The sequence below is a fragment of the Oreochromis aureus genome, linkage group 5 (genome assembly GCF_013358895.1).
Source record: "Oreochromis aureus strain Israel breed Guangdong linkage group 5, ZZ_aureus, whole genome shotgun sequence".
NCBI classification, from domain to species: Eukaryota; Metazoa; Chordata; class Actinopteri; order Cichliformes; family Cichlidae; genus Oreochromis; species Oreochromis aureus.
Window position 1 is genome coordinate 29832387 of NC_052946.1, and position 16634 is coordinate 29849020.

The following is a 16634-nucleotide window of genomic DNA, read 5'->3' on the forward strand; positions in this document are numbered from 1 at the left end:
ATAAATAAATAAAGCTTCTTTTTTGACTCGTAGCTTTTTGAATATTTCCTCAGGGACCCACGTGATGGAGGGATCAGGCAGGATGGTGGTGTCAGCTGTCGGCCTCAACTCTCAAACAGGCATCATCTTTACTCTGCTGGGTGCCAGTGAGAACGACGAAGAGAAGAAGGTCAAGAAAAGTAAGACATGAGACAAAGCCTGTCACACACATCTCAAGAAACACAACATATGTTGAAGTGTGGAAGGTCATACGAGGACAGTAAGTCTGTGAAGTGTTGTGAGGAAAGTTTGGCTAGAACGACTGTCACCGTGTCAGCTTCTGAATATTTCTGAACAGGCTGATCGGAAATATTTTGCCCGTTTTTATCAGCTGGTGTTGATTTGACGTTTCTCCTGTCGTACCAGCCGACTCTGTCAGCAGGTAGAGTTCATCCAGTCTGAGCTGATAACAGCAGAGCTTTTTGAAGGGTCTGAATGTGATCTGTAAGCTTTATTTAACTTCAATCTAAGCACAAAAACCTTCCATAGTGAATATACGAGACCAAAGATGAGTAATATTGTGACTGTACCGGCCGAAAACAAGTGAAATAAAAGTGACGTCTACAAAGGAGCTCCCACAATCTTACCAACCTTAGCTTATCGTAATTTTAAAGTGGCATGCACACCTTTTTAGTGACCGATTCCAAGGAGTTTGTAAGATGATAGTTCATTTGCTATGACCAGTTAATTAGCTTAAACTATATATAAAAGATGCAAAGTCCTGTTTTAAACCTTGAGCTGACCTTTTTTGGTATGACAATCTTGGTGTTTACAAACAGGATATGATGTGAGGTGGAGCCGATTCAGAAACCAAGGCATACCGCGGTGTCATAGGCTCAAAATGTTAAATGTGCTTCATCAGACAAGTACTGAGGACAAGTACTTCCTAGACGTCTGCAAACAGTCACCTCTTGCTGGACATCTGAAAAAAACTGCACTAGCTGCACTTTTCTGCTCCGTCCTTCTTTTATATACAGTCTATGGTTGTAACCAAAGCTACATTTCAAAGAAATGCATGTGACCATGTATCCTTAAGGGGATAAATGGCTATTACATGCATGATCAATATAGCCTACTTCATTCTGTAAGTTAAGCTTAGTTAATTTTCATTTGCACAGCTGCATTTCACTAAAAAGCAATCTTAAGGAACTTTATATAGTAAGATACAAAATCTGATCATTCCCAATGATCATTCCCACCTCCAAGAGCTCACTTCAAAGCAGGGAGAGACCTCCAATAAAACCAGGCTCAGAGAGCGCCCACTGGGGGTGAGAGGAAAGAGAAGACAGAAAAGAGGAGCATAATGCAGGGGGGATCAACATACAGCCCCAGTCCTTTAAAGGACTCAGTGTTGCCCACTAGATGAATCTCCAGAGTTTGGAGGCTGTTGATGAGTTGGACATGATTCTTGGGCTCAAAATAGCTTTGCATGGTTCAGTTAGAAAATAACGCTTATTGATATTTTACTGGTCCTTGGTGCAGCATCTCAGTTCAAACAAGCTGTTTTAGCTACTCCATCTGATTGGCTGCTCATTGAACAGGTTTGAATAGCAGGTAGGTGGGGCTTCCGTGCTCACAGGTGGAGCTGTGTGCCTGAGGGGACCATATTATGTATATCCTCTCTTATTCACATCATACAGATCCAAAAGTAGAAAAAAAATGAAATCAAGCATTCAGAGCACACTGCAACCTGAACTTTTGGCTCACAGAAATCAGTCAAGGATATACTGACCTCTTTATTTGAAACTTTTGCCATGTTTAATTAGAAAATCCACCATTATGTGACATATGACAGAAAATAATTTCAAAAAAAGCATAATAGGTTCACTTTCAGTCACGTCAAGCTGTTCATTATCATTTGTAAGTGGACGGTTCATTAAACAGGAAGGTGTGCAGAATGTACTTCTGTACACTAAAAGAAAGGGAGCACTTTAGAGGTTGTTATGCAATGGTTTGCAATTGCCCACTTAAGATCAAATCAAGCTGTATGTGGCCTATGAGCTAAAATGAGCTTGACACCCAGATCTAAAATTTTAAAAAGTACTTTAATTTTTAACATTATTCAGTTGTTATGTTCAAGTGCTTGATGGGAATCTTGACAGGCCATTTAAACTTTTTGTTCTCTGTCGTGGGCTTGCAAACAATCATTGTTAATATTTCAGTAAAGCAACACTTGAACTGTGATTTCACAAAGACTCAAAGACAGATTGATTGGTCACCTGAGCAAACACCTCATCATGGTCTCATTTATTCATGTAAATTTATGGCCACAGTACTGAGTTAATTGGCCAGTTACGTAATATCGATTACCTGTGTGAAACACAGTTGCTTCTTTTTAGAGGGACCCTTCAAAAGCCAACGTCCAGATGATCCTTGTACTATGTCAGAGCAGATGTAAAACAACAGGCTTCTGCAGTCGGTCTCTATTGCTTTTGATTTGCTTGTGATCATGCTAACCCCCTTTTACACATGTATCCTTTTCCTTTAGTTTGTTTTTGTCTGATCATTTTGTTTTACTGGCTAAAGTTTGAGTTTGTCAGGCATTCATTGTGAACTGGCTGAATGTACCAGCTCAGCGGAGAGAGACGCTCAGGTTTGCATTTCGGCCTCCAGTTTCTGGTTCATAAAAAAACAGACAAGCAGACAAAAACAAAATTGGTGCTGACTTCCTAATGAGGAGAACTACAAAACACATTCAGCTAAAATTAAATTCTAAATCTTAAAGAAAAGAGCCTTTACATTTACATCTCATACACAGGCCGTTACTTCCATGTTTACATTGTCAAAGCTTTAATCTTAATCTTAAGATGTGTTACTAATCCTTATCCTGAAACAAAGCACAAACCCTCAGAAACTCTTTGAAGTGAGAAGTGTCATCACTTTTCAGAACAAGTCCTTGCTTTGATATTTTCAGACTTTTCAAAAGGGATCTTAACTTTAAAAAAAAAGCCCTTATTTTCCAAATTGGAAGTGAATCCTCGCAAAGATAGAAGCGCGCACACAAACACACACACACGCACACAGAGGCACTGTCATGCGGTTCCTGTGTTCTTTTAACAGCAGACACACAGCAGACTTTACTGTCACACATGGCTGCATCAATCCGCTGTAAACACACACACATGCACTGCACACATTCATGCATTCATGTCAAGTCACACCCATCAGTTATCTTGCCGGGATAAAAGCCTTCAATGTTACAAACGCACACACACACACGCATACTTGAACCAGTTCACTCTCAATAACAAGCCACCAACTGAATAACAAAGAGCTCTGTGTGTGTGTGTGTGTGCGTGTTGTTTAGCTCTGACCTTGCCAAAGTTCCTTTCATAATAAAAGCAGACAGCTTAGTTTTACTGCAGCAGGAAGTTAACTTCCTATGAGCAGGAAAACGTAGCTGACCTGCACTTCACCTGTGATATGCTTTATTGTGTCTAATCAGTACATGACACCTCGTTAAGATCAATTTCAGAGACAGCATCAGCCCACGTGTTTAGCTTTTCAGTCATTTTTGGGGTGAATAAAATCCCTTTTAGAGATTCAGCAGTCCAGTTCAGACAGCCCAGTTTGATCGACGGGGCATCAATTAGTGCTGTTTAGTCAAAGCCACTGGAATGGCTCGTTTACACACAAAGTGTCCATTGGCATATGTGCCCTGACACACTGAGTTTTAGCACTAGTGAGAGTGTCTGTAACTCTCAAGTCATTATCTTTACATGTGCACGGTTACTGTTATAAAGATGCAGCTTTTAACCTAAACCGCAACCCTTTCCTAAGCCTAAATACTTTTTTGAGGATTAAATCTGAAAAAATAAATAAATAAATCAACAAAAATATACATATTCAGCAAATGAAAGCAAAAGTAAAAAGTCAATAAAAGATTAAAAAAATCAATGCCATACTGCTATCCTTCTAATATGGACCTCTAAAAGTCTTCTAAAAGGGGACCATTAGGGATATAAAAGGGGAACATTATCTCCAAGACTGCCTTGGCCGGCTCTTCGGGGCACCAACGCCACAGGACATCATGCACATAATGAGGATACACAGACGGCATTTTGGCAGGAAGTGAACGCATTGTTAGTCATATAAAAAAAAAATCAGACCTCAAGAAAATCAGCAGACAAAAATAAAATGATGTTTTGATGCATGTCAGAGCATCTCACAACCACTCTACAAAGGGAGTGCCCTAAAAAACAAAGCTTCCTGTTAACTCTCACTTTCCGCTCAAACAAAGAACTGATTTCAAAATAAAATGTAAACCTGGTCACTGTTAATCACAGCGCCTGCAGCTGTGCTGGCAGCCTTTTGAGGCAGTACTGAATTAAATAGAAACAAATCAATGCGGTGGCTGTGCTAACATAGATTTGATTATTCACATCACACAACCTTCAATGATTGTGTGAAATAATTGAGTCTTAACATTTTTCATTACGCTCCACTTCGAAGTAAAAAAGTAAAAAAATCCACACTCTGATAAATAAATAACCATAATATCAACATTTTTTTTTACAATAAATCTCCTTGTTGACTTTTCAGTCTAATGACCAACCTTTCCAAACCACAGGTTGGTTGAAAATAACGCAGCTTACAAGAATGACAGACCAACATGCAGTCTATTTAACGATGTACATAATGAACAAAACTTCAGTAAGCTTAGATAAAGTAAGTATCATAGTAACAATGTTATGTACCATGTGAAGCATCGCCTTTTAAAAAAGGCCGCAGTGTGCTGGTACAGATGAATTCACACTGCATATAGTGAAGTGAAATACAGAAGCGAGCACATTGGTGGGTCTTACATGTTATTGTTGCTTATTTAAGGAAGAAATGATCAATAACATGAATTCAGTGTCATTTCAAAAACAGACATCTGCTTGAAAGGTCTACCTTCTCACATTAAATGATAGAAACAGAGCAATGCAAAGCTTCAGTAAAGTACAAATGAACTGATCGCCTGATTACTTTTAAACCACGTTTTAAATTTCTGATGAATATTTTTAAAACTTTAGATTTCTTTGGCCATCGGTTCTCCGCAGCGGGAAGTCGTGTGTCTCTCTCCTCTGATTCGTCCATTCCTGCCCACGGCACACACACGACACACACACACCTGTGGGTTTCTATCAGTTTGAACTTTGTGTTGTCCCTCAGTTTGATTTGATCTTATTTTTCCTTTGAGCCATCTTATCAGCATTCCGCCCTCTCTCTCTGTCCGAACAGGTAAAAAACAAGGACCCCCCGAAAATCGCAACAAAGGTAACCCCTCCATTCATCCATCTGTCCCGCTTTGTCCCTCCATCCTCCCTGTTACTCACCCACTCCTCACCCTTCACCCAGCGGCAGGAGGGGAGTGTCCAGTCCATCTCTCTCCCTCTCTCTCTCTTTCTGCTGTATAAAGGGGGACGTTCTCTCGCCTTGCTTTACCTGTCCAAGGGTGCAACTCTCAACCTTCAAGTCTCTAACAGCCGAGTCTGCGGTCACCCTGCAGAAGTGTATTAATGCCTCAACCCTGAAAGCAGGGCATGTTTTTTGGAAGCACATGATTTATGTTTGGGTGAGAAATCAGTCACAGGAAAATTTTAAAAAATGTGAGCCTAGTGGTTATCTTTGTGTAAATCACGTTTATTTGCAGCACTCACAACAAAAATAAGACATGGCTTATACAAGTCATTTATGATCACTTACAGGAAGTTCATGTCGCACTAGCCAACAGGAACGTGTACCAAAAGTGACATCATACCTGTTGGCATGTTTTTGTGGTGACACCTGTTGCTAAGGAGTACACAGAGGCGAGGCCTGCAAGCTTCAGGCGCAAGCATACACAAGAGTCAACAAGAAACAGAAGTATATAATGTTAAAAACAACAATCAATTAGTAATAATTCAGATGTACTTAATATATTATGTCTATAAGGAAACACACTAATCAATGGGTAATCACCTGCAGAAGGTCCATTCAGAGCCCTGTTATTAAATATTAGCCAGACTAAAGAGCTAGGACTTCAAATGATGATTAATTCTTGTTTGATCAGCAAATCTTTAAATGTCACAAAACATTCAACAGACATTCACACGTAAAAAAACAAAATTAAATTGCAGAAACAAGTTAAGTTGTTTTCAGAATATTCAAACCAACCTGGAAGCAGTACTGATTTGTAAATGTTATCAGTGTGCACTTTGCAAACTAACTTATACAACTGTTGAGATCTTTATCGCTATTTTCTGTTTGAAAAAAAAAAACATTGAACGGTTATTACTAATCTCTTAAATGTAAGTCATGTGCTTGCTAAACATCTTTTTTCCCCTCATCAAAGTCTCTTAGTTCACGGTCAGAATTGGGCTACGAGACCATCAGTGAGGGTTACTCCTAACATACTGCTCTGACCTCTGAGGTGTCCTTGTTTAATGGGTTTAATGACTGTGTGTGAGATTGCTGATGACGTCATTGCGGCAACCTCCAAAATCAGCCAAATGCCCTCCATGTCCTGGGTGTTCCAGCACATGGCCAGCTTCCTCTGCAAGCTGTCTCAGCAAACACACACACACACATTTAAACACACACGCGCACACACCGACACACTCCCCTCATCCAGACCTCCCATGGTTAAAGCATCTGCTGCAGACAGAATGCTTCTTCATGTACAGAGAAAGACGCACGCACAGCTTTTGGATGCTCATCACTGTTTTTCACACAGAAATTATAGTCAGTGCTGCAGTCACAGCCGACCTCCGCTGAAAAACACAAGCTGGACAACATTTCTAGGAACATCTTTGCTCATTTTTATGAACCTTAAAGCCCTGAATGCCTTTGTCACTACCTCTGCAGCCTTTTTTAGCTCCAAGTTTTGCAGCACATTAACTACGTGAAATAGCCCCAGTTCTCCCATCAGTCGTGTTTCCAGCCGCTTATTTTTTCCAACCATAAGTTATGAACTTCCTGTTTTATTGTGACCTGAAAGTAGCCGTGGAGCCATAAAGTCATATGGAAAATTTTTACTGAGGTCAGAGTGCGAGGAAGCCGAGGGCTGTTTTCTCCAGACTTCTAGACAACCTAAAGTCTTATTGCAACCAGAGGAGGCACCCCCTACTGGCCATTAAAAGTAATGCATGTTTGATGCACTTGGGCACTATTTAGACTGGTCAGCTAAGACCATCTTTTATACTGTCTATGGTGGTGACGCCCTATACTGCAGGTGTCTTGGGAGGTGCAGATTCCACAAATGGGCTGACAAAGGTGTCTAACCCTTGTCTTTTGATTAAGTAGCCCATTGCACTTTTTTAAAAAGCCCAAGGTCACATCTCAGAATAGCTTGTTTCTAGTTTAAAACCTAAAAATGTAATTTTTAATATAGTTTATTTATCATGTATTTAATAATTGCTTTTCCTTTTTTTTACTCTTTGTATCACGACACTTCCTGCAGATGTTTCACTTTAATATCATGTGGGTGTTTGTCCCTTGAGCAGTTGGAAAGCTTTTAATGTGAAACATCTGTGCAGGAAGTGCAGCAGCAAAAGAAGAATCTGAGAATCTGATGTTTCACCTTTAAAATGCCCCACAGTTTGTTTGTTTTTTAAATCACATTTTAACATGCTGTGGTGTATGTAACCTTCTCTTGGCAGTATTGAGGGAAAACAGACATGGCCGGGGGGTTTTGCGGGTGGGGGGGCTGAAGCGAGGACGTGGGAGTTGCACCCTTGCAGTATCAGTGGGCTGTGGGCTGTCGTCTGTTCTGTTTGTGTATTATCCTCAGTTTGTTTTCTTTTTCCCTTTTGACTCCTCTCATTTCTCTCACTGTTGCCTCCTCGCAGGGCGTTGCTCAGGACTTCATGTTGTCTTGTAGGCACTGTTTGATTCTCTCCTCTGTTCCTTTTTGTCTTGCTGAAATCTCCTGCAGCCTCCATAGCTCTGCAGCCTCCACTACCTCCTCCTGTCTCTCTCTGTCGTGGTTCTGCATCGCTGTTGTTTTTCATTTTTTTGGGGTGATCCTTTGAGTTCATCTTCTGTTTGTTGACTTGCTTTACTTTTTGATTGTCAGACACCCCCTCCCCTCTGCTCGCCGTGCGTTCTCCCATGGTTCAGTGCTGCGCCTGTTTACACTTCTGTGGTTGGTCAGTGGGTCTCAGTCCTGTTCGTGTGAAGCTGTGTCAGTTAGTTCTATGTTGTGGCTTGTCTTCAGAGTGGACCATGTGCATAAGGCTCCGCAGCTTCCCGGTTTAACACCGACCCATCCCCACATCCAGAATGTTAAATGTCTTGTTGAGGTCGTGCTGTTGTGAAATTACTTCCCTTCTGGAAATAATCTGTGTCGGGGGTCTCTCATTAACAACCTGATGAAACTCAGAGCAAGGTGGTGGTACTGAGGAGTGGATAAAAGTGGTCAGACAAAAAAACATGTTAGGGTGACACTCCCTGGCTTTGTTGAGCATGCAAATTCTTTCATTTTACCCAGGTTAGAAGGCAATATAGCCGTTAAAGACAACGAGCCTCATGCAGGGACTTTTATGTTTCTCTCTTAAATCTTCAGTTTTTTTGTTAGATTGGCCTCAGATTCAAACATCATCTTTTCTCACCAGCTAATACCAGGATTTATGTCAGTCAGTCATAAGAATTTCAAAATTAATCTGCATAAACAAAAAAGAGGATTGCAGGTAAACAAACCACCAGACTTCTGGAACAATGTCCTTTCTACAGATGAGACCAAAAAGGAGATGTTTGGCTGTGAATCACAGCGCCACATTTGGAGAAACTGAGACACACAGATCAGCACCAACACCTTATACCAACTGTCAGCACAGTGGTGGAGGGCTGATGATTTGGGCTTGTTTTTCTCGGATACCTTGCAGTCACTGGGTCGACTGTGAACTCCAAAGTTAAATCTGAGGCCATCAGTCTGACGGCTAAAGCTTGACTCAAACCGAGACATGCAACAAGACAGGTGTTCTCAGGCACAGCAGTAAATCTACAACAGAGTCCAGACTTTAACCTGACTGAAAAATACTTAAGAGACGTGTATAAATAAATGATCCCAAACATCAACTTCAGTTCATAAACTGAATAAGTGCATAAACTGAAGCAACATTTTAAAAAAGAGTGGGCAAAACTTACTCCACAACGATGTGAGAAGCTGATAAAGTCACACAGTGGAATGCTAAAGCTACTGGATTATAGGGTCTACTTTACAGGACTGGGTAGAGTCCTGTGCAAACTGACTGCACATTTGACAGAAAAAAGGAAAAACGGAATCGATTCCCTTAAAAACATTTAAATCAGTTCTTGCTTGAGGCTCAGTCTCTCAGTTCTATTCAATTCAGTTTCTTTTAAACTTATTGCTGAAACTTTCTGCAAAAGTGAAGCAAAACTGGACGACATGGTTTTACTCCTCATTCCAGTTCACATTAGTATTATTGTTGGATTGTTTTTTGTTTTATTTTTTTCCTTTGGTTCATTCCATTGAATAATTTTTGAACTAAAATTTGGAATTTGGATAAATGTTATGTTTTCACAGCAGTAGAGCTATAACCTTAGCGATACAAGAGTACTTGTTACTTTCTGGTCATCTATCTAACTTGCTTTATATCCACGATTTGTTGGAAATGTTGGTTCCATATTTGATGTTGAAATGTTTACCAGCAGTCAGTCTGAATAGTTTTAATGATGTTTGAGTAATTTTGCCCCAATTTGTTGACCCAGCAGAGCATTTCCAGTATTTAATTGTGAATAACATGACAAGGAAATGAAGGAATTTTAAGATAAAATCATCCAGCTAGAGTTGTCAGCTCAGTCGTTCATGAGGACAAATATCAAACCTCAGTGTGTGAGATTAGAGAAGATCTGTTTTGTTTTCGTTCATCACCTGCTCATATTTCTTTGGTATGGAAATACGCAAACGGTGGATGGAGCGAGTGGAGCTGAATTCGCTGTGAGCAGAGATCAAACAGATCACAAAAGCTCCACATACATTACTACAGTCCAAACAGGATCACAGCTGATGAAGCGAAATGCAAATACACAGTTTGTTTATGCAAATGCAGAGCAGAGCTGTCGAGCAGGACGCGAAGCTAGACTCCACATCAGACTTCAGATCTCAAACTCGGAGCTCTGATGTGAAACAAACTGTATGTGTGCGTGATTGTGTGTGTGATTGTGTGTGACTGACAGCCCCGTGTTAAATCCTCTCTGTTGTATCTGCTGTTCTCTGTTCTGTCTGCTGCACTTCATTATGAACTGCTGCACCCAACTCGTCTGTGACGCTCTCTGAAAGCTACCTGGACCTTTTTATCATGAATGTTGTGTGATCATAAAACGATGAAATGCTGCTCTCTACATTCAGCCAAAGGTTCACCATGTAATGATTAGGAGTGAGAGGTGTTTCTGTTTTCTGAGAAAACTCGTCCTGTCGTTTTTCAGCTTTCCCTCAGACTGATTCTGTAACATTTTCTGCCTCTCTTCCTTCATCCCCAAACCACTCCTGAACCTTGCTCCCTCATTGTGTTTTATTTTGTTGCCAATTAAACATCAATTTAATTCATTCAACTTTTATTTTGCTCCCATCCAAAACCTTCCTCTTTTCCCAACTACCATCAATTTTCTCCATTATTCTGTCTGTCCTCATCTGTCTTTACTCACCACCTCGAACCCTACTTCCTTCCTTCTGTCATTCCCCGTAAAACCTTCCGCTTCCTCCTTTTACCTCCTCCATCCTAACAGCCAAGACCCAGGATGGCATTGCTCTGGAGATACAGCCTTTGAAGAGCGAAGAGGCCGCTGAGTCTGAGGAGAAGGAAGAGGTCAAACCAGTGAAAAAGGTCAATGTTACCAAGAAGGAGAAGTCTGTGCTTCAGGGAAAACTGACCAGACTAGCTGTGCAGATTGGGAAGGCTGGTGAGTAGCTCACAGACACACACGCACACACGAACAATCTTAACCTAGCTAAGAACAAAGGCTGGAGGTTGAGGGGAATCTGCTGGTCTAGCTTCAACCTGGGGTGGAGTATTTTTATTTTTTTTAATTCACTTTCCAAAAACGTAAAAGTCGAGTCAGCGCAGTTCTGTACACCACATTTAAAGAGACATGCCAAAATGAATGAAGATAATAGTTTTGTAAAACATTTTGAGGTTTGCTTGTTCTTGAACTTTCAACTTTAACTGATTATTAAGAATACTTTAACAGCCACAAATGGATGTCAGTAATTTGAGTTTTTAAACCACTGTGAAACTCCGATGGGACCTCCCTTCTTTTTTTTCCAACTTTTTTTATGCTGAGAGCCTACAACAGGGATACTCGCGCTGCTTTGTCTGGGGACCACTTTTGCACAATCACTGGAGACCACAGGCTGGTTAATAAACATTAAACAAGCAAACACTTCTGATGGAGATTACCCATAGCACTAGCTACGGGTAATCTCCTCCACACAAGTGTTAGCATTACTGTAATTTAATTCAGACTGATTATGTGTTTATCAGACCCTGATGAAAGCTTACAGTTGATATGCAGTGGTCTGTTTTTTGCCATTTAGAAGAATAAACTTAAAGTGTTACTTTGCCAGGAAGACAAAGTGTTGTGGTAGTTTTCTGTATTCACATAATAGTTAACATTTTCCTATATTTTTCTTATTTCTTATCTATATTAACTTGAATACCCAGCCAGAATCACAAGTCATTTATTTTACCATATTTGGAAGCTGCTGCTGCTGCATTTTAGCTGCAGTTGATTGAATTGGTTACTTTTGAAGGACTCTGTACAGCATTAAACATAGCTGGAACCCCTTCAGTAGATTTTATTTAGTGAATTATAAAATGTCTGTGGGCCAGCCAGCGTCCTGTGGCAATCGTGAGTTGGTTCCTGAGTCATACGTTAAGTATTACTGCTCTGCCTCTGAATGATGGTGTTAAATAAAAATGTAAGAGATTGCCAGAGTTATTAAATCAGCTCTGTTGCCAAAAGAGTTCAGAGTGCCCTAAGCTAAGTAAACATTTTGATCATGTCTGACGGCATCGCCTTGCCAGCCTCTGTGAAGGCTAGTTAATGTTATCAGTATATTACAGCTATAAGTGGTGAGTCTCCAGCTGCAGTTCTAACACAGTCACAATACCAACAGAGGTCAAAACTGATAAATAACGCATAAAATGTACAGAATCACTAATGGAATTAACTGGCTGTTTTATTATGTGATCCTACTCATTATTAGGTGTTTAGTTTTGACTGTACTGTTAGTTCAACCCAGATATCTACAGGATCGATTCAACATCAGACATATCTGAAGTTATTGGAAAGGCAGTTTTGTCTCTTTTTGATTACACTAAGAGAATCTTTGCAGTTTTACTTCTTTACAGGCTAGTAGATCCTAAACAAGTCTCTGTATTAGATACATAGAAATGAAACCTATGCTGCTACATGACTCTCACGAAGACGACATTCGAGAAAAAGTGTGACTTGCCCTTTAACAGCACACAAAGTGATCAGGCAGCGCGGGGACGAAGAGGCTGAGGGTCAAAATGCACTCAGTTCTATTGGATGGATGTTTCTTTATTGGGGACACGATTCATCCCGGAATTGAAGGCATTTTCTGTGTCATTTCAATTGACCTTAATACACCAAGGGCTTTTCAGGACATCATTACCGAACAGAAATAGAATTTGGGCCAAACACTTTGACTGGAGGTGACTGACAGGAGAGATGAAGTACAGAAACACAAACGGGAATTTTCTGTTACTTCCCCTCACCTGTTTGACATTCAGGATGTTGTCTGGTTACAGGCATCCAGACTTCACTGCCTTATTAAATATCATAGTTTAACCACCTTTCAATTTTTTACAAGCCAGATATTTTCAAGTGTTGGCAGTCCAGAATCAGTGCAGTTAGACACCAACGCGTAAATAGATTAAAGAAAATGAAAGCGTATTTTCTTTTGGTAGTTGACTATAGAAACAGAGACATGGAAAGCAAAGGGGATGACATGCAATCAAAATCACTTTGTAGAAGAATCAGACTGGGGACAGTGTGGTTAAATATTTCCCAAACGGCTAGACCACAGGGAGAGTTTGCCAGCAGATCTTCAGCAGGACTGCTCATCAGATCATCTTTAAAAGCACCACAAGAGATCTGAAAAGTGCTGCAACAGCACTGTGAAAAATGCCAGGTTGGTTTTGCTTAAAAAATGCTAATTTAAATAAAAGAAGGTTTTTAATAACTTGAATGTGACTGAATCTGCAGTACTTAATGAGGACAAGTCACTTAAACCTAATAAACTAAAGGGTCTCTGACTACTTTGAAGTTAAATGCAGCTAATGCAACCATAGTCTCCTGAGACCCAGCCTATTCATTTATGTCCTCTGTAATGGACATTTGGTTTTGGTCTATATCTGTTGACTTATTTGAGCTACCCTACTATGTCCTGATGTGCTCAATAGAGGACATTCCGGCCTTTCCAATGAGGCAGGAAATCAGAAAAAACGATTTTAAAAGATAGTTCAAGTTAAGGATACTTTTTACGTTAGTTCTCAGGTGGATTTTTTTTTTTTTTTTTTTTTTTTTTTTTTTTGAGCAAATAATAGGGAATACAATCTGAAAATGCACTAAGATTGACCAACTTTAGAAAGCTGAAGTTGAGCAGCAGTATTTCCATCATGAGTTAAGACACACTGTGCTCTATACACTGCGTTCCAGGAACGCTGGTTTTATTAACCCTAACAACCTTGAATAGGTTCACTGAACAAGTGTCATTAATCACTGCAGACACAGTCATGGTGGGCTGTTAATAGATAAGCCTTTACAGTGTTCTTCAACACACAAACGTCGTCACTCAAATAATGATCACAATGTCATTAAATTAAGCATTTAAAGGTAAACATTAACAGTCCCGTGAGTCTTTGCACTTGTCACTGCAGACATGTCTTCTGCTTAGAAAAAAATGTGTAAAAGTATGAAATGAAACAGTTCTACTTCTCATAATGTGGACGAGAAGTGCAGATCAGTCAAGTAAGTACATTTAAAATGTGAGTATAAGTTGCTGAATAAAAAATAAGATAATAGGTAATGGATCACCAAGATTATAACATAATACATGACATAAAATGGTTAGAGGAGGCGGGTATGCTAACAGAAAATTAGCCTTTATTTACTAACAGCTGAAAATGGGAAACATAATTCCCAAAGAAGTAAATAAAACAGGAATCCAGATGTCAAACACAGGATTTCTGGAAAGACAAGATTATATACAGACAAAGACTGATTACATGAAACAATGGAAAGTAATTAAAGACAGGTAAAACTAATGAGTGCAAGGCAAACAGTTGCAAAGGAGGAAAGAGATGGAGGTAAAACTAGAGCCAGGTATATGAAAAACTTGAAAGTAAACTACAAAATTACATGAATACAGAGACTAAACAAGTTAGCTGAGATGGAGGAACACAGGAGTCCATAGAAACTGGAAACACAGCAACAAAAGAAGTCTAATTCCCAAAGGATTGAAACTAAAGGTTTAAGGATACATGTTGTAGAACCCTTAAAACCCTTAGAAAGACAATAGTGTGATTTTTATCTGTTTTTGTCTCTTTACATAAAGCTTACTTGACTTTAATGGAAAACTGCTCTTGTTCCACCCAGGTCTGATCATGTCGGCGGTGACAGTTATCATCCTCATCCTCTACTTTGTGATTGACACCTTTGGGGTCCAGGGTCGGCAGTGGTTAGCTGAGTGCACCCCCATTTACATTCAGTATTTTGTCAAGTTCTTCATCATCGGTGTGACAGTTCTGGTCGTCGCTGTCCCTGAGGGGCTGCCACTTGCTGTCACCATCTCTCTGGCCTACTCTGTCAAGGTGAGCAGGAAGGAATTATGTAAATTTAACATTAATAGACTCCTCTCAAAATCATGTCAGAGACGCTGAGGTTTTAATGAGTGCACCTTCGTCGTCCATCCCTTAGAAAATGATGAAAGACAACAACCTGGTGCGTCACCTGGACGCCTGTGAAACCATGGGCAACGCCACGGCTATCTGCTCGGACAAGACGGGTACCTTGACTATGAATCGGATGACAGTGGTGCAGGCATACATCGGCGATACGCACTACAAGACTGTCCCAGAACCCGATGCTATCAAGCCAGACACTTTGGAAATGATGGTCAACAGCATCTCTATCAACTCGGCGTACACCACCAAGATCCTGGTGAGTCTTTAACTATCACATCGACAAATACTGACACTCAGGCTGGTTCCAAATGCAATTATTTGGCTCTGGAGCATCTATAATAATAAACAGAGAATATTCGGTTATTTATGGGCCTAACACTTCATTTATGTTAAAGAAAGAAGCTGTGCTGTGATAAATGCTTTATTAATGGAAGTCTTCACTACGTAAGTTATGAGTATAGACTGACAAGCATATAAACTGCAACATGAATGCCTGGCTGAGACAGTAACTATAGTTATGACAATGTTTCCTGTTGATTACACAGGAGAAAAAACATCTAGGCAAAGAACATACCAGAAAAAACTGAGCACAATCTAATGAATGAGATTCAGCATCATCCCTTCTTATATTGAGTGTATATTTATGAGCCAATACAAACTGTTGATCGCATTCTTCACAAACGTACAACTTTGCCATACTGGCCTCAGGTGTGCATAAATGTGAGCAGCATTCGCTCCAGGAGCTTTCTGTCCTTCTGTTTATCATCCACACCCCAAACAGAATGTGGCAACGCATTACCTACATACAGTAAGCATCCATTTTACAGATCAAAGTACTGCAGGCTTGTGCTGGTTTGTGCAGCTGTCATCTGTCCTCTTTTCCACTTTTCCATCAGAGAAAGGATGAAGGGTGCCTGCCTGCTGGGGCTGCAAGTGATGGATGATAGCTGTAGCTATAATTTGTTGTATATTTGTACATACATATATATATATATATATATATATATATATATATATATATATATATATATATATATGTATATACATTCTTATTACAGTATGTAGACCGAGTTATTAGTGTTTGGTTGTCCACAGTTTCATTATAGTCAGTTTCATTCACAGCGAGTGTCATGACAGAGAAAACAAGAGGTAGTCAGATAATAAAAATACTAGTGCATCCCATTTTGGTCATAATTTTAAAAAGTAATCTTTGGTGTATTTTGTATTTGTTAGATATAAAGCCTTTTTTTCTTTCATTTTGATGATTATGGCAATACAGAAATGTCTGGTGTCTGAAAATTATGGTCATTTACACACTGGATGCTTTTCGAGTTACGAATTACAACATCAGTGCGGTGTGGCATGGAGATGATCAGCTTGTGGCACTGCTGAGGTGCCACTGAAGCCCGCAGTGCTTGATATCAGCCTTCAGCTCTTTTTATATTGGACATTTCTCATCTTCTCCCTGACAATTCCCCCGTAGATTCAGTGTCAGTGGAGTTGGCTCGCTTATCAAACAGAGTAAAATCATGGTCAACAAACCGTTTGGTAGTGGTTTTGGCACTGTGTGCAGGTGTTAACTACTGCTGGAAAAGGAAACTGTCATTACCAAAAAGCATGTCCTCAGATGGAAGCATGAAGTGCTCTAAAATCTCCTAGTACATCGCTGTGTTGATATTA

At 40.0% G+C, this 16634-nt stretch overlaps 1 protein-coding gene across 6 annotated transcripts in view; it reads left to right on the forward strand.

Moving 5' to 3' along the window:
- LOC116315061 (plasma membrane calcium-transporting ATPase 1-like) overlaps positions 1-16634 on the forward strand; it is a 125104-nt gene that overhangs the window by 76384 nt on the left and 32086 nt on the right. For 5 of the 6 annotated variants that reach the window (XM_031733215.2, XM_039612562.1, XM_039612560.1 and 2 more), the window contains 5 exons: positions 54-179; positions 5263-5298; positions 10750-10923; positions 14647-14861; positions 14968-15210. In XM_031733215.2, coding sequence (XP_031589075.1) covers positions 54-179; positions 5263-5298; positions 10750-10923; positions 14647-14861; positions 14968-15210 — 794 coding nt within the window. The remainder of the gene's footprint in view (positions 1-53; positions 180-5262; positions 5299-10749; positions 10924-14646; positions 14862-14967; positions 15211-16634) is intronic. The other variant, XM_031733217.2, reaches the window with a different exon arrangement.